At 36.1% G+C, this 27,672-nt stretch overlaps 1 protein-coding gene and 1 long non-coding RNA gene across 2 annotated transcripts; both read left to right on the top strand.

The window, feature by feature from the left end:
- Positions 1 to 23,795, top strand: LOC137927568 (irregular chiasm C-roughest protein-like). The gene is made up of 10 exons (XM_068771344.1): positions 1 to 22; positions 359 to 480; positions 10,261 to 10,410; positions 11,118 to 11,301; positions 12,769 to 12,963; positions 19,564 to 19,758; positions 19,827 to 19,898; positions 19,968 to 20,088; positions 21,419 to 21,559; positions 23,786 to 23,795. The coding sequence occupies exons 1-10, from the start codon at positions 1 to 3 to the stop codon at positions 23,793 to 23,795; spliced, it is 1,212 nt and encodes a 403-aa protein (XP_068627445.1).
- Positions 23,796 to 23,867: 72 nt separating this feature from the next.
- LOC137927585 (uncharacterized) lies at positions 23,868 to 25,766 on the top strand. Its single transcript, XR_011107775.1, has 4 exons — positions 23,868 to 23,941; positions 24,020 to 24,118; positions 25,104 to 25,134; positions 25,691 to 25,766. It is a non-coding gene; the product is annotated as an uncharacterized lncRNA (long non-coding RNA).
- Positions 25,767 to 27,672: the final 1,906 nt, after the last annotated feature.

Here is a 27,672-nt window from a genome sequence, read left to right as displayed (position 1 = left end):
ATGGCCATGAGTCAGTGCATAGGTAAGTATGATTGGTTGTAGGTGTAAAAGCTTCAAAATGGTAAATAAATAACTATAAAAAATAGCAGCTAGTAATTAGCACATTCTAGCCAACGTGTGGCATAGGTTGGTTTTGTGCTGCAACATGATTCGTTATTCGACGACTTCGGTAATTATAGGAAATACATTGATATACTTAAGAAGTAATAGCAATTCTATTAGGTACTATTGATCCATTAAATTATTTTTATAGACTAGCGACTGTTGACGGAGCATATTTTAATAACGTAACGCTAGAAATGTAAAAGGAAAATATAATATGTATTCATATTTATACATAATTTTAATTTTCTTTCAGTTGCTTTACAGCAGTTCCTAGAAGTACCTTCGTATACAGAAGTAAATCCGGATGAAAACGCATTGCTGAGATGCCGCGTATCTAATAAAAGAGGAGTATGCTCGTGGCAAAGAAACAATAAGGTAAAAAACTTCTTTTCTTAATATAAAATTAATTTAAAATTTCGTTGGTGACTGTACAAGTTTTGTAATAATTCTTTATCACCATTTTTATCATATTTTTACCATTGTGAAATATTTATACTATATATGAATGTATTTGTGTCGTCTAATGTGTTGCTGAACGCAAACCTCGTAAATAACGGCTCGTCTAAAGCAAAATTTTTCAAAGTTTTCGTTAACACATAAGGGAAGTTCCTTATGCAGATAAAAACAGAAAAATATCAAGGACTTAAATGATTTTTCGCAAACCATAAGTAGATAATACCCCTGTCAAAACATACACGTGTATCACACCAAAAATATGGTTTTCCATAAAGCATTACATTGAAAATATAATCACATTACTACTAAAATTCTGTGCCAAATAGAAAACTTCTTCTTGTAAGAAAAGACATTATATCTTTAATTATCTATTAGAAGGCAACTAATATCTTTTGAGAATAAAAAACCTGAAGGATCAGCTTGAATTAAATTCAAATCGATTCTCCTTATAACGAATGTTAAAATTTCTACCTTCTGTTTCTACTTTCTGTTATGGAGGTGGAGGTGGCATATAAATAAGAAGCGGTGACGGACTGAGCTCACTCTGTGTTTGGCACTTATCGGTGTAACATAACTCCTGAAGATGCCCCGTGGAGGTGTGAAACACGTGTTCAGTAATTTGGCGGTGGCGGTTGTGTGATTCGCATTGTTTGCCGCATACGCATTTATCAGCGGGCTGGCGGGCGGTGCACTTTATTGCACGACTACCACTGCATGTGCGGAAGTGGCTAAATATTGGTCCTTTTCTTAATTAATTGAAAATTGTTCAAAACTTTATTAAATTGCTTAAACGATAGCAAGTTATGAAGGCGCTTCGATATCAAGGAGGTTGTCCGTTAACTGTTTCTTTATCTTCGTAGTTGCCGGTTAGCAAATACTCCCGCAGTCAGAGAACTGATATTGACCTATCATTTTACTGTGCAAACCATTTTATTACAGACAGTTTTGAGTAGAATTCTACATCTACCATAATATTTGTTTATAGAGTTCAAATAGCCAAACAGCGCTTGCCGTTTAAAATTAATATGAAATGTGTTGACTCGGTGTTTGGCATTGGTCGATCTAACATCTCTTGAAGATGCCCCGTGGTGAAACACGCGCAGAGTAGATTAACGGTGGTAGTTGTGTTTCGCATTGTTTACCGCACGCGCATTTATCAGCGGGCTGGCGGGCGGTGCACTGGATTGCATGATTACTGCTGCATAGTGGAAGTAGCTAGATATTAGTTCCTTTCTAAGTTAGCATAGACTTCCGTGAGGTAACGCTTGATTCTATTAGAGAGATGAATTTAGTCAAATCTACAGACACAAAATAAAGTATATATCTCTTTTCTTCATAAAATAATTTAAGATACATCGATTTAAATTGTTATCAAAAACTATGACATCGAAGGCTACAAAATCTAGTTGGAAGCGGTTTGCATCGATAGTCTTTCGACTTTGTGAAGGTGGTCTGTCCACCTTGTAAACGTTGGGTAGACAACCGTAGCTGCGCTTGCCCGTACAGGCTCTCCACTTCAGAACTTTACATTCCTAGAGGCTAACAACTCGGAGCAATATGAGGTTTATCCACTACCACTTCAGTTTGCCAACCCGCTGGGCTATGTCATTTCATTTCTTTCGTACAGATCTCCTCCTAATCCGATCTCGCGGAGAAATCTCGAGCATAACCATGACTGCATAAAGCGAATTACAACCTAACCTCCGTCTCTGGAAAAAGGTTTATTCTCTTCCTATCTCCTCTTTTTTATCTAAAGTTACATGCATTTTTAGCATTTACAGATTCAATGAATTTGAACGAAAGTGCGCAGAAGGTTTTTAATCTAAATATCGTTCTAAGTAAATAGGTTCGATATCGTTTGATATTACCGGATTGAAAGAGACGGAGGCTTTTGTTTCTATAGTGCATGTACTTTTAATTGCGATGTTTTAGTGTAGTCGTTTTTCATTCTCTCATTCATAAAAAGTATAATTTAGAAGTAAATAGAAGTAGGAAACAAAGTGAGTCTGCTTGTAATAACATATTTCAACTTAAAATATAAGTAATAAGGTTTTTAATACGTTTTGATATACATATTTATAAATATATATATATATATATATATATATATATATATATATATATATATATATAAATATATAGTCTACAACAAACTGCGCTTCTGCTTGTTTTGTGATTATTTTTACAGACTTCCATAACACCGTATTAGAGAAATTCATTTCAAAGCTCTATTATCAATTAACAAATCTATTTCACAGTAATATGGTTATTTTATTGTTTTCTTTAGATGCACTTTATAAGTTGACTACATAATATCTGGTTCGGCACTACTACACAAGAGTATTCTTATTATTACTGTTTTTATAAGAGTTACTCTTAAACAAGGTATTTGTGAATCCACACATAAAAACTTTTGTTTCTCTAGTTTTCAGTATTATTTGTTAACACTTTAATAGATACATTTGACGTTGATACTATTTGTTTCTGTTTGTAAAACCGTACACTTAAACTTTATATTTCTTACTGCAGAATTTAGTAGATTTTATTTTCCAGGGTTGGAATTCATGTCGAATGTTTTATCAGATTCCATCTTTTATTAAGTCTGGTATTTTTAATAAAATACTAAATGAGCTTTTTATACATCAGATGAACCTTGTTACGGTAGCACACCAAGCTGACAAAATATACATTATTTCCGATTCGGTAAGAAGAGGTTTCCCAATGTGTACAATAAGGAATATTAAATTAAAATACATACATTTTAATATAAATTAAAAATAGAAAAAAAAAGAAATTTACTTGAAATTTTTGTACTGCTTTTTTTTGGTACAACCTGATCAATGTCAGCCCAAATTGATGAAGAAGTTACATGTACCTAGTAATCTAATAGTACATCATTCAGTTTTGATCGGGTGTCATTTTCGATTAATTATTTTGATTTATTACGTATAACCCTTTTATTATAATTAATTTTAGAATAATATATTAAAGAAGCAAAGTCGATAAAATAAATTCATTATAGAAATGCTCGTGGGGTCACATGAACATGTTTAACCTGCCGCAAGCGACCCGCGTGTCGATCATCCCTGCATTATATTTTATCCTAGTGCGCGAGTGTGTACGCTGCCTATAGCTAAGTAAACAAGATTATCACTGCGATAATCAAATTATATGCTCACCCAAAGCAATTTTTTAAGTGGTTGCTAATTTTAATAGGTCATTCTACCATGAACTAACGTCCATACCATCCGATGGACTGTTCATGCGTACACCGCCTGTGGTACACGCTGCCTGATAAAGCATTCCTGCGTGGGTTACATGTAATACATTCTCTGTGAACCATTCATCTGTGGGCTATTGTATGTACAATTATCGGAAACATTCTATCCTCTTCTTGATGCATGATTTAATGTAAAGTTAAATTCTATATTCTTAAAGAATATACTTTTTGAACTCTTCGTATTTTAGATTCACTAAAAATTATTTTAAAAATAATTTTATTCTTACCACCGGCATAACTAAATTCAATTGTTTCTCCATTCATTAATTTGCCATATCATTCGGGCGATACAATGTACAATAATTTATTGTTCTCTAGGAGACAAATATATTTAAACGTCACACAAATAATTGACTCGGTGTTTGACACTGGTCGGTGTAACATTACTCCTGAGGATGCAACGTGGAGTGGTAAAACACGTGTAGAGTGAATTAACGGTGGTAGTTGTGTTTCGCATTGTTTACCGCACGCGCATTTATCAGCGGGCTGGCAAGCGGTGCACTTCATTGCACGACTACTGCTGCATAGCGGAAGTGGCTATATTATTAGTCCCTTTCTTAATCACACAAATAATGTCAACAAGTACTTAAACTAGGTCGTTGTCAACGAAATAATTAGGTTTTTGTGAATTTTTATGCGGTGGAAATAGTAAGCGAGAGGTAACAGGTGGTGCAAAACTAACTTTATAAATATATATTATATACTCCATCGTTTATTGACAACTAATTCTCTATATATCTACTTGATAAATGTCAAAGCAGATATTTGTGCCCACTAGTAAAAATTATGTCACGTTCACATCATGGTATTACTTTTGTGCCAACTATTATAACAGCGAAATCTCTACAACCTGCTGAAAGATTTATGCTTATCAAAAGCGAACACCGGTTCATTTCAAGGGGCTTGCAAAGCAGCATTGGCAGAATCATTGTCAATTAGACAATTGGAAAAGGGACAGGAGTCTTAACGCTGATGGTGGGCACCGATTGATTGCAAGCAGTCCTTCTGAAACTAGGTCGTCAGTTCCTTGTACCAAGCCCGGCTTCTTTTTACAACTCATTGCACCCGGAAATCATAATATAAATTTATACAATAATGAGAATTTACGCCAAAAATAAAGTACTTAAATCGATATCCCACTGAAAGTTTTTTAATCCGAGTAAAGGTTACAGTGCATAGAGAAACGTGAAATAAAAACTTATCGATAATAACGAGACGAAACAGAAAGTCAACGAAAAAAGGTAACTTTTAATATCCATTCATTTCAAGTCTCTTTGGGCAATGAACTCGCTCTTTTCAGTCATAACGGATTCCTTATTAAGTCGTTCACTTTGTTAAGACGAGCTATTGTGGGATGTTACGACTACTCTCTACAGAGAAGGTTATGGTTAAAAATGTCTTTAAATCTTTTGCGATACTAATTCAATATGCATAAAAGAATCATTTTGTTTATAAAATTTAAGCTGTTTTTATTAATTTGAGCATTTACTGTTTAGGTCACAAATAAAACATGTGCTCAGTCTTGTCATAAAAATCAAATACATTTTTTTTATTTTACATAATATTTTTCAGCATTACATTATGTTAGTTTAATATAAAACTATTGGTGTCCATTGGCAGCTTGCTCCCTTTCTATGTGTAAATTCCTTACTGGCACTCGTACGGATTGCTTTAGGGACTTCGAATTTTCGTAGCGTTAAGAGCAAGCCTTACTGTCTAAAACTAAATCATAATCCAGTTGACTATAACCAGGATTAGTGACAGTCAGTCTTCAGCTCTGATGAAGTACGGAAATATGATGAAATATTACACCTTTTGGGTAAAATGTTATTTTAATTAGATCCCTATCTTAAGACGTAACAATCTAAAGTAATTTTTATTTTTGTCGGAAACTTGTTATTGATCGTTCACAGTGATGTAAAAATACATTGTCGTTAAAATGCAGTTAATTATATTTCAGAGCTTTCATGTAACAGAATACTGAGAAAATTCTCTTTGAAGAATTTTGCATATTTCCCTAAGAATCTCGAGCTGAAAAGCTACGAAGCAGTCAATCTTTAACCGTCCAGGCATAATTGCTTCATCATGAATACATTAATGTTAACAATTTATGTAATAACGCCATTGTGCTATACTATTAATGTTAGTGTTTAACATATTCATTGTCAACAGAGCTTAGACATACGTTTTTAGATATAAAACCGCCCAAAATATTTATAAAAACAATAAACAAACTTTTTATTAATAAACATAAAACTTGTGCAAACTGTGGGAACCTGTTCAGAAAGCACGAGGGTCCCGCGGCGCAAGTGGCCGAAACCGTGGCTCTCAACAGGTTGGAGGCCGAAATGCGCGCCTCCGTACAGAGCGGAGTGAGCGCGAGCGAAGACGAGGACTTCGCCCGGGAGGACCGCAACCGCAACCGCAACCACAAACGCAACCGCAACCGCAACCAAAACCGCAACCGCAACTACAACCGCAACCACAACCGCAGCCGCCAGCGCAACTACACAAACCAGAACCGAGCAGACTCCGACTTTAGCCAATTCCGTTCCTAAAAATATCAACCCCACTTTGACAGAAGAAACCGTTCCAGTAAGGAAAACCAGATCGGGACGTACCTTCGGTCTCAGCGGGGGAGTACTGTGGGAGTCGTATATATACTGATGTGATGTCTGAATGAATAATAGGTGTAAGATTTTGTGGGCGAGCGTAGCCGACGGGCGAACTTAGTGTGCCGAATTAGTGCAGCGAGCACATGCACGCACCGGTGACGCGGGCGCAGACCTTTTGTTACTTTTGTTTCTTTTATTTTTTTTGCGCCTTTGTTCTATTGCCCGCTTTCACTCGGTCGCAGAGCACATTGCGCCCCAGAGTCCTACGACGAATGCACGTCCTTTTTGCTCGCACTCAAGCGCTAATAAAAATTTGTTCGTGTGTTAAATAAATTGATAAAGTGTTACAAACGTCTTGTAATAAGATACTAACTCTTTAAAACCAACTCAATGCTCCATCACTTACGTACTTAGATTGGAACTGATTTCAACGCCTAATACATATGTGTAAATATATATATATATATATATATATATATATATATATATATATATATATATATATATATATATATATATATATATATATATCTGTATATATACATATAATATCATATATGAGTATGTATTTAATTAATTTGATACGACCATGCGCACTGAACATCACGGGCCTATGAAAAACCGCGTCACTTCCGCGGTTCTGTCTGAGTAGGTCTGCTTGCATGTGCAAAAACAAAACATACACATATACGAATACCATTACGTTCGGGATATCTAAGAAAAAAATATATCTGTATCTATATTATTAATTAGTATTATTTTTTTGGTTTTGTGTATACTTCCACTAGATATGTCACTATAATTATTGTGTGTAATAACTCTGTTTTTATCATTATTATTTTACGTCTTTATTTTACATTTGTAATGCAACCATCTTTCCTAAATGAAATAATTGTTTCACGACATATTGCACGCTATCTTTTTATTTTCTATCAAAATTCTCGGTAACTTTTTCTAATCAATTAATTTTATAAATGAGAACATATGATGATATACGTCTTGCAATGGAGGAGAAGTCTCTGACGATATTAACATTACTCGACTTTAGCAGCGCTTTCAATTCTGTAGACTTTGATGTCCTTCTCGCTATTCTTCGCTCTCTTAACGTCTCTCCTCTTGCTTTGGTGTGGTTTGAGTCTTACCTTCGTGGTCGTTTTCAGCGGATCCACTCTGATGATGTCTCCTCAGACTGGTGCGATCTCGGTGCGGGTGTGCTGCAGGGTGGTGTACTGTCACCACTCCTGTTTTCCGTTTTTATAAACACAGTCACCACTGTAATTTTGTCTAACTTCCATCTTTATGCAGACGACTTGCAGATCTATCGGCATTTTAAAATCTCTGATCTTGATGATGCTATTGCTCTTATCAATGCCGATCTGGAGCGGATCTCTACTTGGGCTAAGTCATTCGGACTAGTAGTAAACCCGAAAAAGTCACAGGCTTTGCTTATTGGGAGCGCATATATGTATAAGCGTCTTGGCGCTGTCACTGCTATCCGTCCATTGCTTTACGATGGCGTTATTATACCTTTTAGCAAATCTGCAAAGAATCTTGGGGTAATCATCGATTCCAATTTGTCTTGGCTCCCGCACGTCAATGAGGTCAGCAAAAAATTACATTTTTCACTTCACTCGCTCAAATGTCTCCAGAACTTTTTACCTCTGAAAACCAAGATCTCCCTCGTACAGACTCACCTTTTCCCCATTCTTGACTACGCTGACGCGTGCTACCTGGATGCCACTGAGGAGCTTCTAAACAAACTAGAGCGTCTCCAAAATGTATGTATTAGATTTATTTTCGGTTTACCTAAGTACGATCATATTTCCCAGTTCCGATCGCAACTCAAGTGGCTTCCAATTCGTCACCGCAGGAACGCTCATGTTCTTTCTACTCTCTATAACATCCTATACAATCCCTCTGCTCCTTCTTATCTCCGTAACCTCTTCCACTTCTCCCGGGCCCAGGACAAACCTTGTCGTTCGAACGTAAGGTCGTCACTGGCCATCCCCACCCAACACTCTGATTTCTTTTCCTATTCCTTCACTGTCCATGCCGCAAGATTATGGAACGCTCTCCCCTACGAAGTACGTGATTGTCCATCATTACCTGTATTTAAAAAGCGAGTCAAAGAGCACTATTTATCGCTAGTTGTCTAGTATATATAATATTTTTAGTTATATATGTTATATATGTATTTATGCTTATATTATGTATATATATTATTTATTATGCTTATTTATGTAAGTATACATTTATGTTCATGTTAAGTATGTAATTATGGTCAAAAGTCGTTTCTATTGTAAATATTTCAATTTAATTATTGTGCACGTTGTGTCTGCCTTACTTTTTATAAATCTCCTTCCGTAGGCCTACTGGAAGAAATTTCTGGTTAGAAATAAGTAGTGCCTGTTGTGTCAGTTATATTTGTATTGTTACTTTAGTGTTTTTATTGTGTACAATAAACTGTTAAATAAATAAATAAAATAAACTTTGGTAAAAATCTTCTAATATTATTAGAAACATTTTTAAAAATATTATTATTTTAGTAAACATTTTTAATACATAATTTTGCTGACTCAGCAGGTATATTTAAACATTTATTTATATATTTGTTTATTTACTAATAAATATTAGAAACACAATTTTATAAATAACTATAAAATTCAACAAGCATAATTATTATAAGGACTGTCATTATAATAATAGATGACTACCTGACAAGAACATATATCTTTTGCTAATAAATAAATAAAAATAATAAATAACCACATAAGTCAATTGTTATATATTTAGTAGTTAATAGAATAAATCAATTATAATTAAGAATCGACATTAACTTTTATGTTTAAATGTATACACCGGTAATTTGAACCCATATCAATAATGACAAATCCTAATCTGCTAGCCAACAGCTACTCAATTTGATGAAGTAAATATATTAATTAGCTGTGGTATTATTAACATCACTTATCCCCAGGTTATTAACTAAATAGCCAATTAGCTGAGATATCAAACTGGAGAGTAAACGTTCAACTCCGATTAAACTTCGCAGACAATTCATGCTACCCCGCTTCGTATTTGGTAGCTTGATCCGATTATTGTAAGGAGTTTGTTGTGATATATGTTGTTCTTGATCTTTAGTTATTCCACGCGGTGAAAGAATAATTTATTAAAGAATATTTATTATTTTATATGGAATTTAATTTTCAATTTTCTGCATCAATAAAACAGAATTATAACAACACTCTTTCATTGAAGAAAGAGTGCTCAAGAGCGCTTTCATCCACTCCCATTCTTAATTTGATGAATTATAAGTTTTAGACAGTATGGCGTCTCTAAGTTGGATAATAATTTGAAATCTCTGAAACAATCCATTGGCAGTAAAGAATTTTCCCAAAAAGAGTGTGTGTTAAGTAAGAAAAGGCCCAATATTTAGCCACTCCCTTCAATCATTTGACTTCCTTGATTCAAATGTCATTAATATATGACTAAATATTGGTCCTTTTCTTTTCGCAAGGTAACGCCTGATTCCATTAAATATTAGAGTGTGTGTTATTAATAACTGGTCCCAACGTTTAAAGGACCGTATTCCATTCATCAAACAATGGAAATAATTTTCAATGAGCTTCATAGATTTTGGTGTTATTATGAAAATAAATAACTAACACGCTTTACAGCAATAAAAAGTACGGCTACGGCTGTAACGATGATGATAATGGATGAAGGACACCTTATTACTCGAAGAACTAGATGAAGTACACTCATTTCTCTAAAATAAAACAGTTTTTTAACTTTTATTTTTAGCCTGTAGGTATGCATCGAGGCAAGTACGAATGGGCGACCCCTCGTACAAAAATGAATGGCGACTGCACTATTCTGATTCGTGGTGCCAAGCTACACATGGACAATGGCAATTGGCAATGCCAAGTAACTCCCAGCAACTTCGACATGCAGGTTATAAATGTAAACAATATTATAATATTTTATATTTATTCTCATTATACACTTGTGCAATTAACGAAATTAAGGAATTTTATTAAAATATCGAATTACATTTTAAATAAAACTGCCTATTGATTTTAAAAAGACTCCAAAATTAACAATATTATAAGAATATTCTATATATTTATTCTCATCATTTAATTGTAAATCCCGTATGTGCAATTTTAAAGACGTTTATGGTAGTTGTCGCTCGCCATTAAAAATAAAATATGAGAAATATTTATGTTTATTCCAATATCATAAACTAAAGATAATAATAACAAAACGTTGTAATTGTGTTTAAAAGAGAAATTTACTATTATCAAAAACGTTTATTTATTTTTAGTCTATAGTAAATAGAAACATATTACATTTTTAATATATAGTATAGGAATTAAAAAAACGAAGAACCCTTAATAATGCTTTCTGTAAAAATATATTAAAAAACATTCACATTTGTACGTATATATTCTCTACACTCGAAAAATGAACATAATATACAATATGTAACTTGTGTTTTAATTAAAAAAAGGATTTACTACGAGCATGCTCTCTCAAATTAATATTATTATAAAAAAATTACATATACCTATTTCAAATACAAAAAAAATACACAATGCTATACTAAAATATCTAACTGATGTGTAAGGTTTAAAAGATTAATTAGTAATCTATTTTAGGATGCGCTCTCAAGTCCTCCGGCAGCTCTAGTTGTACGAGCTAAACCAGAGTCACCGAGGATTCTCTTCAACGGAACCCTGGTTGAACCAAACCAGAAAATTATGATGTCAGCTGGAGCAAGAGCTACGGTCGTCTGTGAGGTCAGATATGGAAACCCACCTGCTCACGTCGAATGGTATCTAGGTAAATATTTAATAATAATGCGCTTTCTGCATTGACATTCTCATAATACTTAACAAATTCTTATATATACATTGTAATAGAGCAAAGAGAAAAAGAAAAACGAGAAACATCACAAATTAAGAAATTCGCACATGAACCGATGAAGTTCGAAGACTTGCTCTTCAGAAAATCGCAATGTTTATTAAACAATTTTGTAAAAGACATTTATAAAGAAATTGGTACATGGTGATGGTTGCTTCGCATAACATTTTTATACAATACTATTTACGCGCCATTATTTAAAATCATATCAAGGAAGGACAGGCAGATGGTAAATATAAGAAATATAAATAAACACGTAAAGTCTTAATTTTGTCTTTAAAAAGTTAACAAATCCATCATAGGTTTGAAAGTATTCATAAATAATAAAGTATGTCTTAAGTTTAAACCTTACTTTTCTTAATTTGGAACATAATATTAAAACCATATTATTAAATAAATATTATTATAGCATTTTACAGTTCTTATTTAATCGAAATATGTGGAACTTATTCTGTCGAATCATTAGCAGGGTTTGTAAGATAATGGATACCTAAAACTAAACTTCAAACCTTGGCATCGGTAAAAAGTTACCACTTGATTAGTATTCTGTTTCATCTCCTTTCTTCCATCGGACTGCGAAACGCATGGATTCACGACGTCCGTACAAGGTTGAAATCCCTTCCACCCGCGCTAAGCGTTTGGCTGCCACAATTTTATATTGCGAACAGCCAAGGAGTGAAACAATCGGCGTCATTACTTCCAGCCAATTATAACTTAGAAGTCTTCAATAAAAAAGTAAATAGTTTTTTTTAAGCAAGCATATACTGTCGTAGACTTCGTCATCTCTTAACACCAAGCGAGACAAAGGTCAGATGCTTCACCTACAAACGATTAAAAAAAACAGTTAAATTTTATTTAAAAATCAACTACTGGATTTCTGTCCCGCTCTTCTTAACTGGTCAGCATTCCAAGCAAGTGCTAGATTACTTACGGATTGACTTCACTGACATTTTTCTAATGTTAAAAATTATTAACGATTCAAAACTGTGTGAAAATACCTACTTGAATAAATATGTTTTGAATTTCACATGGAATTCCAGCGTGTGCTCGTGTTGTATATGTTTTTGCATACTACAATAGCGCAATCAGATGTTCAGTAAACAGTTCCTTTTAAATATTTAATGGAAATGGAATGGGAAAAAAAATCATAAACTCTGTGTTTGGCACTAATCGGTGTAACATAACTCCTGAAGATGCCCCGTGGAGGGGTAAAACACTTGTTGAGGTGGTAGTTGTGTAATTCCCAATGTTTGCCGCATGCGCATTTATTAGCGGGCTGGCGGACGGGGCACTTTGTTGCACGACTGCCACTGCATGTGCGGAAGTGGCTAAATATTGGTCCTTTTCTTACTTAGTTCCTTTTAATTGTGGATTTGGTTCATTTAGATTCGGGACGCTTGACACCGCTTAGTCAAACAAATACATCGGAAATAGAGAAACCAGATGTGTGGACTACTCGCTCGATTCTGGAGATTGGGGCTACGAGATTTGGCTACGGAAAACAACTGGCTTGCCGTGCCTACCATCCCTCATACCCTGTGCCTCATTATCGGAATGCCTACGCTTTGTTAGATGTAACCTGTGAGTTAAAAGTACATTTTTATTACTTACGAAATCTGAATCTAATAACCATAGTCAACATAATTTTTTAATTATCTTTTTTAATCTAGATAACTTATGCATTAAATTTTGTATTTACAGATTTTGTATTCGAAAAATATTCATTTGTCCAAAAAAAAACTTCAGTTGTAATAAAAGCACGGGACTTGGACGATGTATATCTTTCATGCAACCGATTGCCGTTTGGACCGGAAGGTCCTCTATTGGCGACCGCTAGGTGATAGGCGCGGCATGAATAGGCACCCCACTAGGTAAACCAAATAGTTAAAGGTCGCAATAAGTCGCTGGGTGCGGGCAGCGCTAGGCCTATCATTGTGGCGAACTTTGAGGCCTATAGTGGGCATCTACCGGCTGATATGACGATGAGAATATATATTGAATATTATTTTCTCTCGTTCCGAAATTTAGTAAAAAGCAGGCGAATCAAAATATGTATGTGTTATGACCTTGTACGTATTCATGGTAAAAAATCAAATTTCTATTAGTACAACAATAAAAGACAAGACTTATTACCGCGGTATACAAAATCAATTTAACTATCGATGTATAAAATTTTATAATTTACTAATTCAGGTCTTTATAAGATATTGTATGAACTTGTACCGAGGAATGTTGCACAACACTTTTTGACAGTGAATTGGAATACGAAAATATCTGGTATCCCAAGATCACTTTTGAAGCGAATGGCACGATATACCAAGACCAGATTTAAAGAGTGTTCTCGACGTACTCCTCAGCATTTAGACAATATAATTTTAAATAAATAATATACGCATAATCGTTATTTTTAATTCTTACTAAAATAAATATTTAATAAACGTTGTTTTTGCCTAATTTGAAGTTAAAATTCGAATTCTGCCACCGGACACCCTATTTAAATTTTACTATCATTCGTAGTTATATTATCATTAGTCATATTATTTATATTTTAAATCATAAAGTATTTTTCAGAAGCAAAATAAAAACAAATTTAAAAATTGACTGTTGGTTAACAATGCTTTACCCATAGGTTAAAAACAACATAAATTTTTAGAGTTGGTAAATCTTCTCGTGAGCAATGTATACATTTTTACAATAGAATACATGTATTTGATTGGGACTCCATCTTGGCCCGGCGTACAACTACCCAGCGTATAACTGAAATTTAACTGCATTCTAGTATCGTTTGCGTATATTATTTTAAAGTTGATCACAATGCGAAATACTTATATAGTCGTTTGTGAAGTTTAATTCTTTAAAATTCAACGTGTGAGCTTAAATTATGTAAATTTGTTTTATTTTAAGTAAGTATATAGACACGTTGAGACTTTTTCAAAGACTTCACAGGTCTAGGGCATTGTGATGTGGAAAAACGTTTATCTAATTATTAAAACAATTTGTGCGCGGAAAATGAATAATTCGCCTACGCGTTGCGCATCGAACCATGGCTCAAATCCGACTCTCTAGAACTCCAACGGCCGCGGGCGCACGTGCTGCGCGTCTTGGCTACCTGCCAAGAGCAAGCAAGAGCGCGTATCGTGCACGCCGTGCGAGTGAGCGAGACGAGTGGGCGAGACGAACAAAAGGCATATGGCGGCTTTTTATATAGCAATATTATTACATACTCCCCCTTTTGACCAGGACTAGTGACCTCACAACTGGTCAAACCGACACAAGCTTTCGCGGTCGGCCGCGAGGACGTTTTGGAGCCACAGGCACAGGAATCTCAGTGTATTCACCCTCTCGCGAATGATAGCGTCTTAAGTCAGAGACATGATACTTCCCAATGGTAATGTTGGACTTATTAGGAAACGCTAACAGGTACGTAGTTGGGCTAACTTTCTTTGCTGGACTGGAGAGTATCTGCGAGTCTTAGCAGATAAGGTGTGATTTGTGGCACGTAGTTCTTTGCTTCGACAACTGCACGCAAGTCCGTCTGAGCTGCAATTGTTGAGCGAAGTTCGCGAGCAAAAGTCAGGTATGCAGGAGTCTGTTGGGTTGCTTTTGTCAACGATGTGTTTAAAGCGAAACGAATAAATGGCAGAGCTTCAGGCTATTTTTGATGGTGATTTTCCACGAGGATAGCCATTTGCACCTTAAGGTCCCTGTTCTTCCTCTCCACAGGATTCGCTTCTGGATGATACAGGGGCACCAGATTCTGCTTAACACCCAAAACAAACATGGCTTTCTGCATAACATCGGCGACGAATTGGACACCATTGTCAGAAATTAATCGTCTAGGAACGCCAAAACGAAGGAAAACCTCCTCTATCAAGATCTTAGCACAAGCTTCAGCAGTAGCTTCAGTAAGCGCAAACAGCTCTACCCACTTACTGGCGGTGTCTTCGACAATAAGGACCCAACGTTCACCCTTGGGACCCTTAAGAGGTGGACCGAACAAATCTACTGCTACAACTTCGAAGCGCTGTGCGGGTACTGAAGTCTGCAACAAGCCTGAAGGCTTCTCATTCGAAGGCTTGTAACGCTGACATTCAGTACAAGACTTGAGATTCTCCGCTACAAAACGACGCATTCCAGGAAAATAGAACCGCTGGGAAATACGATGCAAAGTCCTATCAACACCACCGTGACCAGCTGTTGCAGCGTCGTGACATTCAACCATCACTTGCTTCCGACGGTTGACTGCACAACAAGCTGCGGTTCTTCGGTTTCTGCTTCTGTATATCGGTAAAGTATCCCCTTTGACATATCTGTCTGTCCTCTATCTGTCCACCTACCAATCTCCACTTTTTCCTTTCCCTCCAGGCCCAGGATAATCTTCGCGATTTCAGGATCTGCGAGCTGATCTTCACGAAGAGCGGTTGCCTCCCATCGTGGCGTTTCAACCACCACCGTACAGACGCCACAAGCATCTCGAGCCTCCTTAACGCATGGCGGTCGACTGAGCGAATCTGCGATGACGTTTGCCTTTCCTGGGGTGTAGTCCACTTGGAGATCGAAAGACTGCAACTTCATAGCCAAACGGACCAATCTACCTGCAGGAGACTTCAAGGTTAGTAACCACTTCAGGGGCTGGTGGTCGCTGGCGACGCGCACGGGATGGCCATCGATGTAGCCGCGGAACTTCTCGACTGCCCACACAACTGCAAGAGCTTCACGCTCGGTGGTTGAGTAGTTTCGTTCCGCCGAAGTCAGAAGGCGGCTGGCGTACGCGATCGGACACTCTTCGCGCGGCGACTCCCCCTGCAAGAGAGCTGCACCTAAAGCATAGCTGCTCGAGTCAGTCCTAAGCACAAAAGGAAGACTATAATCTGGCTGGATGAGGATTGGAGGAGAGGTAAGTGATTTCTTAAGTTCCAAGAACGCGGTGACTTGAGCATCGCCCCACAACCAAGACTGATCTTTCTTCGTTAGCATAGTCAATGGTTGCGCAACCTTTGCGAAGTTCGGCACGAACTTGCGGAACCACGAGCACGTCTGTAAGAAGGATTTCAAGTGCTTTACATTCGTCGGCTCGTTCATATCGACGATGGCGCTGATTTTGTCAGGGTCAGGCGACAGCCCTTGAGACGAAATCACGTGACCTAGATACTTAACGCTTTCTCTAGCAAACACGCATTTAGCTCGATTGGCGCACAGGCTGAAGATACGAAGGCGATCGAAAACAGCTCGAAGATCCTGTAGATGCTGAGCAAAGTTTTCAGAGATCACGATGAGGTCATCTATGTAACCTAAATTAGTCACGCCTTGCAAAGCAAACCCCGAACGAAACCTGTCAATCAGGCGCTGGAACGTCGCTGGAGCGTTGCGCAAGCCAAAAGGCATACGCTTGAATCTGAAAACGCCAAATGGTGACACGAAGGCGGTCTTGTCGCGATCCTCTTCCTTGACAGCAACCTGCCAGTAACCTGCCTTGAGGTCGACGGTACTCATGAAACAGCTTTTGCCAGTATACTGCAGTAGATCGTCGATCACCGGAAGCGGATAGGAGTCGACCTTCGTGATGGAATTCAATTTGCGAAAATCCACACAAAATCTGTAGGATCCATTCTTTTTAGGTACCAACAGCGCTGGTGCTGCCCACGGAGACTCACACTCTTCGATGACACCCTCCGTCAGCATCTTATTAATTTCAGCCTCCATAACTTCTTTTTTCGCAGGCGTCAGGCGGTACGGCGGGACGGCGATCGGCGGGTGGGTGCCGGTGTCAATGCGGTGTTCAGCGAACGACGTCGGTCCTCCCCCTTCTCGGAAAATGTCCTCGTATTCCTGCAATGTCTGCGCAAGGCTTGCTCTTTCAGGTGGTGACAGCATCATACCCTCGTCCGAACGCAACATGTCGGCAGAGGCGCACCCGATGAAGTTACGTGATTTCTCACAACGCAAGGGGTGAATGACCTGAGGTTGATCAGCTGTGAACCACGTTTCGTTAAAAATATCAATAACCAAACCAGCTTTCCGTAGAAAATCAATGCCTAGCAATGTTTCATTGTTAACTGCATCTGGAAAAATAATAAAAGTGATAGGTATTGATGCGCCCGCGAGCATCACCACAACGTCCACCAGTCTGACTGTCACGTCACGCACTACACCGTCAGCGAGTTTCACAGTCATGACGCTGCTACGCATCGGCTGCCCTAACTCAAGCAACAAGGAGTACAGCATGGATCCGGCAACACTACGTTTAGCCGCCGTGTCTAATAGACCGGTACCGCGATAGCCGAAAATCTCTATGTCCATAATTGAACGGCCTTTGGTACAAACATCCGGACGCAAGCGCTCGGTACGCGAGTAATCCACTGACCGCGCATCAGGCACATCATATACATTACAAACAGAATATAAAAACAGTATTACAATCAAAAGAAACATGGGCTTGACATTGCGATGCATCGGTTTTAGAATATAAATGCCTATTTGTTGACATAAAATCGCACGAAAAGAACGAATCCTTAATGTCCGTATTTTTTGTATTACAGTTAACACAATTAGCACGAATAACACCTTTCATACCACAACTGTAACACGAAACTGTATGCGGATCACTTTTAGATTTAAGCCTTGAGCACTCATCGCGATCATGTCCACTCTTCTTGTAATAAACACAAAACCGTTTACCTCGATTCGGCGCGTTCGCTGCGCTTACCACAGCAGGTACAGCGACGGCGGCGGCGCGTGCGTTGCACGTCGCACGCGCACGCGCGCGCGTGCGCGCACTCCCTGCTCGCTGATCTGACGGCGCGCGGGACTGCGCGACCGATGAGCCCTCCATCAGCGAATCTTCTATGTAGCGCGCCTTTGAGACCAACTCGTCAACGCTTTGTACACTTTCTCGTGTTAATCGCTTCCGAATACGCTTATTTAAGAGACCATAAACCATGTCTAAATGAATTCTTTCGTCCAATGCATACGGCAGTTTGGCGACCGAGGCGCGTAAACGACCGATGAATACTTCCGATTGCTCCCGGTCTCCTTACTCAGAAGCGAAGATGTCTCGGGGGTTGGGACTCTCCGTACATAGCGCGTCCTCCCACGACGCTATCGATGCTTTTACACCTCGGAACCATACGGCTGCCTCTCCTTCGAGTAGCATCGGTAAACCACGAAGTGCATGATCGTCCGCGATGTTTATACATTCTTGTTATATCACAATCGCGTCGATAAATGCTTCCAGAGTGTCAGAGTCGCGTAAGGCGCCATTGAAACGAGCCGTGCAACCGGCGAAGTTTCCCGACGGAAACGGATGAGCCGAAGACGACGATGGTGATGGTGATGGCGAGGGCGCTCCTGTGGTGAAGGCCGGCGATCGCAGCAAAAGACTCTCGATTAGCTGGCGGTTTGACTCCGCTTGAGCCTTGGTGAACGCCGCCATGAACGACGATAGCTGCCCCTCGGTCATGAACTAGTCCGAGTCCTCATCCTCGACGTTGTTACGGACGCCTGGAGCCTTGCAACGTGGCATCGCAAACAACAGATGCAAATCACTGACGAAATTCACTCCGATAACGCACAATTGTTAAATTTTCGATGGGATTCTTCTACGACGCTAAGATGGCGAACGGTTGAGTACGCGATTTCGTCGATAAATAGCGCGTAGGCCACGGGTTGGGAGCCAGTGTGATGTCGGAAAACGTTTATTTAATTATTAAAACATTTTGTGCGCGGAAAATGAATAATTCGCCTACGCGCGGTTGCGGATCGAACCATGGCTCAAATCCGACTCTCCAGAACTCCAACGGCCGCGGGCGCACGTGCTGCGTCTTGGCTACCTGCCAAGAGCAAGCAAGAGCGCGTATCGTGCACGCCGTGCGAGTGAGCGAGACGAGTGGGCGAGACGAACAAAAGGTAAAGCGTTGTGACGACGTCCGCGGGAACTTTCACATATGGCGGCTTTTTATATAGCAATATTATTACAGCATTTATTATCATTTTAATAGACTTATTTTTATGTCAATAAGATACGTATCGTTATCAAATGTTAAATAAAAAAATAATTCGGACTTTAGATACCGCGGTAAAAGGTGCTTTTAGTTTATTTAGCTAATTTATAAATTTCGGGTGGTAATATTTATTTTAATGTATTATTATGTACGAGTATTATCATTAATAAATTTTTTTCAGATGTCCCTTTAGTCTCCGTAATTGGGGCAGAAAAAAAAGTCCTTGCGAATCTAGAGGAAGGTATTAGCACTTTGTCGTTAGAATGTAAGGCCGATGGCAATCCCGCACCAAGTGTATGGTGGACGAAAGATGGACAAGAAATAATGTCCAATGGCTCTCAGCTCTTGATAGTGCCTGTGATGAGAAAGCATTCAGGTAGAATACTAAGTTAAAAAAATTGTATGTTTTTTATATTATAAATTAAACTTTAATATCGTTTATAGGTATATACGGATGTCAAGCCAAAAACGGTTTGGGTACATCCGAATCGGTGAAAACTGACATCGACGTTAAATGTAAGTATTTATTAAAGTTTTAATTTTTTTTTTCAAAAACATATTTATTTTGTTTTCGTGCTGTTTCAGACCCACCTCGTGTAATTTGGGTTGGTCCGGAGCTTCGCCTCGACGTAGATCTCTACTCGCAAACAACTTTTGAATGCATAGCGAACGGGAATCCAACACCGTCCTATCAATGGTATCATTGGTAAGTTTTAAACGCTGCAAGCAACAGTTCACTATTCAACTGCCAATTTTACTTGAAGCAAATAAAACTCTTTTACCTTTAAAATTCAAATGAATAAACACCTTCGTTATTTATACATGTACTATTTCCATATTATGTTGCCTGGTATCAGTGGTGTACCAAGAACTTTTGCCGCCCGGGGCGATCTCCAGTTTGCCGCCCCTTCTATTATAAGTCAATCAAATAGTGGTTTTTTATAAATTATTACACATAAATAAATTATTAAGTTATTTAATCAATATTAATTAATACACAGAGTAATTTTTTTAGACATATGTGTATGCACTCGTAAACATATTTATATAATATCTACTCTTCTTTCTAGCTTTCATACTAGAAAAATCGTGTATAATGCTCTCAAAATTAAAATTATTTGTAATTTCTTGTTCTATTGGTAATATTGCAAGAGTTTTTGGTCTTAATTGACTCATTGTAGAACGAAGATAATTTTTTATCAACTTCAATTTTGAGAAGCTTCTTTCGCAACTACCGACACTGATTGAAATTGTTAAAAAAATTCTTAACAAAATTACAATGTTGGGAACAGAATTTTTATTTATTATTCAAGAAAGAAAATAAATATGAAATGAATATGTTGCTTTTTACAACTATAAGTAAATTTAAAAAATGCCGCCCCAAAGTAAGTGCCGCCCGGTGCGGACCGCACCCACCGCCCCCCCCCTAGGTACGCCACTGCCTGGTATAAACTGCCTCGTGTATTAAGACCGCCCATTGTATTTTTTTCTTTAATATGGTGTACCTATGTATATATGTATATTTTGTAGCGTGAGCTATAAAAAGTATTAAATCAAATTAAATTTCACTCGCACTTTTAAATCCTGAATTATTTTTAAAAAAGGTCACTCCTGTGTAAGTCATCACCAGATAATACGGGATACTGAACTTCCAAGAAAACCGGTCAGAAACTTAACAATTACTCTTTGATGGGTTCAAATAATGAGATTGAATTAATAATATACTTTTAATTTAGATTTAAAACTAAGATATAAAGGTCTACGATATCTTTTGGAACTTTATTACATTTGCATGCACTCAGAATAACTTTGTAATGTCATTAAGTAAGGCCATTACTATGATTTTTTATTTGTAATTGAAGAAAAATGGTAAAGGAAAAGTAATTTAAACTAATATGGATAAAAAGGAGAAGTCACACAGTTCGCCAAAATCAAAGGAATATCATTAACCGAATTGAGGTCGATGTATTTCCTACAGCTGAAATAATATAGATAAAAACGTTATGTGTCCATTAATAAATAAAGTGTGCTTCCAGTCCCAGAACAATGGATACCAATATGTGCTTAGATGGTTACATAATAGCGTCTGAAGCACATCTCTCACTCTGCAACGTGACGTACTCTCATCGTGGGTCATACGTGTGTATCGTCAAAAACCTAATTGGAACAAAGGAAAGGTAAGTTATTAACATTTTTTTTCTTACATTGTAAAAAATGTGAAGGGTCAAGTAGTTAACAGATGTTTCTAGTTGTTACTTCTTTTTATTTATATCAAACAGCAGCAGGTATAAAATTAGCCATAGATATGTACAAATTTCGCTATAAATATTATCTATTCGTATAAAAATGAATGTATCTGTCTGTCTGTATTCGATAGATTAATAAAAAACACTTTCAGTCCCCGTGAAAATCTAGCAAATTATTAGCTACGTGGCCGGGCAGATTTTCGAAGAAAACTTTTTTTGTAATTTTTATTATTAGTCAGAATAGTGTGAGGTATGAAAACTGTCTTTTCGTAATTAAAAATGTGAATAATTAAATACATAAGTCGTAAACGCGTACACCTCGTTTTATTATATTTTTTTAATAAAAATATATGAACTAAATAAGGATATTAAATCAACGTGAACAATGAAAATTTACAAAAACGAAATAGATAGTTCACCGGTATCGTAAATAAGGAGATTGTACGAATTTTGGATGATAATGTCATTATAAAACTAAGTTGTAAATAATTAAAAAAGGTGTAGATTTAGTAATGAAAATAAAAGATATGAAACGAAAACTTGTTATAAGTAAAGTAAATAAGGTGAGAACTAGGTAAAACTTATGACGCACGACGCGGACTGGGTGTGCGCATAGACAAATTCCAGCTGTTTCGCGTGCCGCGATCGAGCGCCTACTGCGGTCCGCTAGCCAGCTCCGTCGCACGCGGCGGGGCCGTTTAGTGCCGCGTTTAAACGGTTGGTACTGTGTTCGCGTCGACTGCGCGAGTACACGGCGCCACTGTTATAAAGATTAAAAAACGGTGTCATATTGTATACATTGGGTTTTACCTCTATCGCTGGGCTAAAACTGCTCAAAAAAAAACGATTACTTATTCGTATAAATGTAAAACCTATACCAAGTATAACGCATACATTTATACGCATCTTGTGCATGTTAACATGTATGTAAATGTAAAATGTATACTATACTTAAAATATGTGATTTGTTTTTTTCTTTATTAAATACGCCCTAAATTGCCCTTTCCTTCATGTGTCTCATCTCCATCCAAAGGTCCGCCTCTTGTACCATCTCTGCATAAGTTGTTTAACATATATTTCTTGTAGTTGTTATATATCCTTTAACATGTACTTTTTTTTAATTATTATTTTTACAACTAATTTACGAAAAAAAAACTGGTTTGATTGTACATTATTTTTTTTGATAGACCTAACTAATTTATTGTACGCTCGTAGAAGCCACCGGTCAAAGGTCATAACGTTGAATGTCTCTGGACCGCCTGCTACGAAGGACGTAGAAATTGTTCACGGATGGAAAAGTAATATGACTCTGTTAAAAACGACGATCTGTGCTGAACCACCACCGAAAGCTGCGTATTGGGTTAGAGACAAATTGCGTTTTGACGTGCCTTCGGCATATGGTAAGTTATTATCTCATAGTCTACACAGCCCTTCCATTCAAATTACCGGACCTCCTCAAGAAAAAATCTAGGGCGGAATCTTTTGATCGGTTGGCCCGGCATTGTCCTAAACCTCAAGGTAAACAAAATTTTTTAAAATAAAAAAAATTATGAAACTATTAAATTAGGTGACGGAAGAACGGAATAGGAAATGGAATGAAAGGGTAAGACAGACGAAATGTGGAAAGTAAAAAAAAGAATGGAAGAACTTAAGATGAAAGGATATAGAGTGTGGAAATAAAATAAAATGTGAAAAAATTTAATAAGCGAAAACAAATGACCCTGTCCTTTCACAAGATAGGGGAGCGAGAAGCCCCTTATAGCGGCGGCCATATAAAAAAAAACCTCAAGGCATTTAACGGTCTGTGGCGCTTGGACAACGACTTGAAATAAAATAATGTACCAACTAATGTATAAATGAGTAAAACTTCCAAATTGTATTGTAAATATGTATAAATTTTAGCTGTATTTACCCATAAGAGAAAATTGTATAAAAAAAATTGTAAATAGTGATAAAACGCTGTCGTGCGTCGTAGCTAGGAAAAGAAACATCCGTATCAAATAGCGGCAACCCTCTCCCAACTATCTGCGTTTAAGCGAAAAAATATTGTAAATAAAACACTAGCGATACAAAATGAGAATTAATAAAAAAAAGTCTACACAGCCTAAAATTCTTTTTGAATTTACGTGTACAATTAAGAATGGTGTATTGTTTTAGATCGATATGAAGCAACCGAAAAACAGTTACTGGACGGTTGTTATTTATATACTTTAATTGTTGAAGATGTTACCCCGGTCGATGAAGGAAATTATAAGCTTTACGTGGAAAACGACAAAGGAATCACTAATTATATCGTAACTATGTTGGTACATGGTAAGACTTAAAATATATCACGATTATATATGTTTAGATATTCGTAGAGAACTGAAATCGGATTAGCTTCTGTTCCAGAATCTGCTAACGTGGCGCCTATGATAGCAGGGGTGCTTATGATTGCGACGTTGTCTCTCATAATAACGTTCTTTATCGTGTATTGCCACAAGAAAAATGGTAAGTCAATCATTTTAATACCTTTTTACGACAGATTAATATTTTTACCAAGGTAGGCTAAACCACAGGTATGCTATTTCTGGAGATTCCAAGATTTAGATCGAATAAGAGAGATCACATTAAAAGGCCGTCCTGCATATACTAGGTAGTATGCTCGGAAGCTGCACTGAGGCTCTATAGTAGAGATATTTTCACCTTTATACTGACTCATCACGATATCTTTAAAACCACAAGACTTAAAAATTTTAAATTTTCTGGAAACATTTCGATATCTTAGTTTATATCAGCTAAGTATGAATTTTACTAAATTTTACCAAAAAGGAATTTTTATGAATGTATAAAAAAGTTTTTTTTTTATGCTCTCACAAATTTTTTTACAAATGGTTTATGTTAGAGATTATGTTTTTATTATTAATTATTTTTTTAGATTTTATTAATTACGTCCACCAAAAGCAGTGTGAGACACGCGAAGCGGACGCCTGGCAGCTTATTTCTTTATTTTCTTTTGTATTTTTCACACGAATCAAAAATAAAATATATTAACTGGGCACTAGTATCCACTAAACTGGAACTTGAATTTTAATCAACTATGTTATTCATCGGTAATATCATTTTTTCAGTCACAGGTCATTTCAACATCTTCCGACAATGACCACCTTGATGGTGGATCCGTGGTCTTTATTCCAAAACATTACAATCTTAGTGGCCATTTATTCTATGTTCTATTTGGTCTACCCATTACCAGTTTAACTTACCGTTACACTATAACTTCGTTAACTAATTTCTATCGTCTACGGATCTCCTCTTCCCTGATTCAGTCTCGTAAATAAATCCCTAACATAGCCCTTTCTATGGCCCATTTAGTGTATTGTGTGTTTAATTATGAAGACCACAAATGAGCAGTCATTTTTTATTATTAGTATTTAGCATTTAAAGTTCAGTGTGATATTTTCGATGTAATTAATACAGTGATGTTTTTTCCCAGATCGCAAAAACAATTCTGTGGTATTTTACAGGTAATTATTATATTTTTTTATATTTAACTAAAGTAAGTTAATAATAATTTAAAAATAAATTATTATTTTAGCTTTTGAACCAATTAAATAATTATGGAAAAAAAAATTCTGCCACTAAAGAAAATAATTTTTTTCGTATAACTTTCTCAATAATCTTCCAAACATAATATATTTATGTAAATAATTGCAAACAATTAAAAAAAAATAGTACTATAATTATTAAAACGTTAAAAATATAGTAACAAAAGAACTGTTAAATTGGTTCTATTTTCAAACTGAATAATTATAACGTAGCCTTTTAAATTTTCTTTATTTTTCCTTAAGTCAGCACTGTTTAAAGCTGCACGGAAGTTCAAATTTGCGAGACCGTTCATAGTAGCAAAATTTGAGGGAGGACTACGCCTTGCAGTCCGCGTCTATCGGCTTATATAAGATGACATAAGACCTGAAAATAATTGTCTTTTTATTCTATTTATCAGCACCAAATATTTTAAATACCTTACATATTTTTTCATCACGAACTTTATATTTATGGTATATAATTTTCATTTTACAGTAGCTCAACAAAATCCTCACGATCGGAAAATGAGTTCCCTTATAACCGTAATGCTTGCTGCATTGAGGTGAATAACAGACTAAGACGAGAGTACAACGAGAATTATGCCAACGATTATCCTTCCACACATCTCTCTGACCCTTCTGGCACCCTTTAAACTCTACACAGGTAAACCTAACTAGACATCAGCGAAATAAATTATAATAATAATGTAAACTTATAGAACTACATATGTTTTTTACTACAATAGATATTAATGTAAAATAAATGTAAGTCCAAATTTATGCAATATTCTCGTCTCTATTTTTGGCCCGTTATATATGTATTTAAAAAAATCTACTCGCAAAGAGGATATATATGCATAGTAAATATATGCATATTTTCATTATTGTAGCACTCATAGACATAAAACTTTTAACCAATATTTTTCGGCATTTTAAAAATTTTCTAGAAATTTTTGATAAAAATACAACTATGGAAGGCAGTGGTGGCCATTTATATGTAATGCAGTCTTTATATGTAAATAAATAACTAATTTCCATATATTGTTAAAACGCATATTTATGTGCGCTAGCGCAGCTCGAACTGGTCGACGTTTATTTTTTTATTATTTTTGTCAAGCAAGCAAATATTGATTTAGAAAGAAAATTACTAAAATTAAATCAAGTGAAATAATCTAAACGAAACTTTGCCATTCTTATAGAAGTAAACGGAATTGTAGCAGTTGTACCAAGGAAAAATAATCGTGTACCATACAGGATTTCAAATAAAATTTATACGATTTACTATCAAAATCTTGTCTTATATTTAAGTTAACGAATAAAATAATCACTCTGAAATACGCTTTACTTTTGATAGTAGTGTCAAAAGTATTTAAAATGTTGGTCGCGGCAGCTAGTAACATATTTTTATTGAATGTACAAAATACGTTTCATTTATTTATATTTTTTTATTATAATGCGACAAGATAATGAATTTTAGCATTATGAAGTCTGAAAAGGAAATTAGCTTTAATTATTAATTTTGCATAACAGGAACGACTTGCTTTATTTGCTCAATGTTGTTATTTTAACGTATAAAAATATATAAAATTACAAAAGATCTGTAGTTCATTTGTAGGTCTTTACTACATTACGTTTCTCTGTTACTCCCCAGAAATAGCTTTGCAAGAAAAAAATAGCTCAAACGGCAAAAATATTTTCACGCCGTTTAAAATAGCAATTTAAATAACGTTAATTATTTTAATGAAAGAGATGTCTTTAAAGAATATAAATCAAATATTTATTTACATGCTCAATAGTTAATTATACAAGTTTACTTATTTTAATATAATAGTATAATATAAAAAAAATAAACGTCTTTCTTTTTAGTTTGTCCGTATTTATGTTACTAAGCACTTAACACCTTTTAACCTTTTTTTTATTTTTCAGCTAATAACGTTTTTTTTTTATTTCGCTCTCCCGAGGTTTAAGTGGAACAAATGGCACACTGCTCTACTACGTGTCAAACAACAGCGATCCTTAAAACTTCGGTGACGCATAATCGGATGACATTCTGACACATATTTCGTAAATTGTTACTTTGACTATCTAAAGATTTCGAAATTATAACAGATAAAAATAATATTAATAGATAAACCTGATCTATAATCAGAATATAACTTCAACGTAACATCTTTTTAGCGGAAAAAATTCTTAATTTAAATTTAAAAAAATTTCAAACTGTCGACCTCTGAATTCTAACCGACAATGTCGTCCTTCGTATTTATTCTTTTTATCAAATTATATAAGACTGTTAACTATTACATATAACATTCTGTTCTATGTGAGAGATATACTAATTACAGAGTTTAATTAATGTTAATTGATTCACTATTCAGTGACATTTAAATTCTAGATAAGATATTGTTAAGTAATGCAATGGATAAAATAAAAGTCCACAAAAATGTAAAAAAAAAAATATATTCCTGTTTATGTTCGATT

Source organism: Battus philenor, unplaced genomic scaffold (assembly GCF_028537555.1).
Source record: "Battus philenor isolate CCGP_79_NKW_IND1 unplaced genomic scaffold, ilBatPhil1.0.hap1 SCAF_34, whole genome shotgun sequence".
Taxonomy (NCBI): Eukaryota; Metazoa; Arthropoda; class Insecta; order Lepidoptera; family Papilionidae; genus Battus; species Battus philenor.
This window is presented reverse-complemented; position numbering and strand designations above follow the sequence as displayed.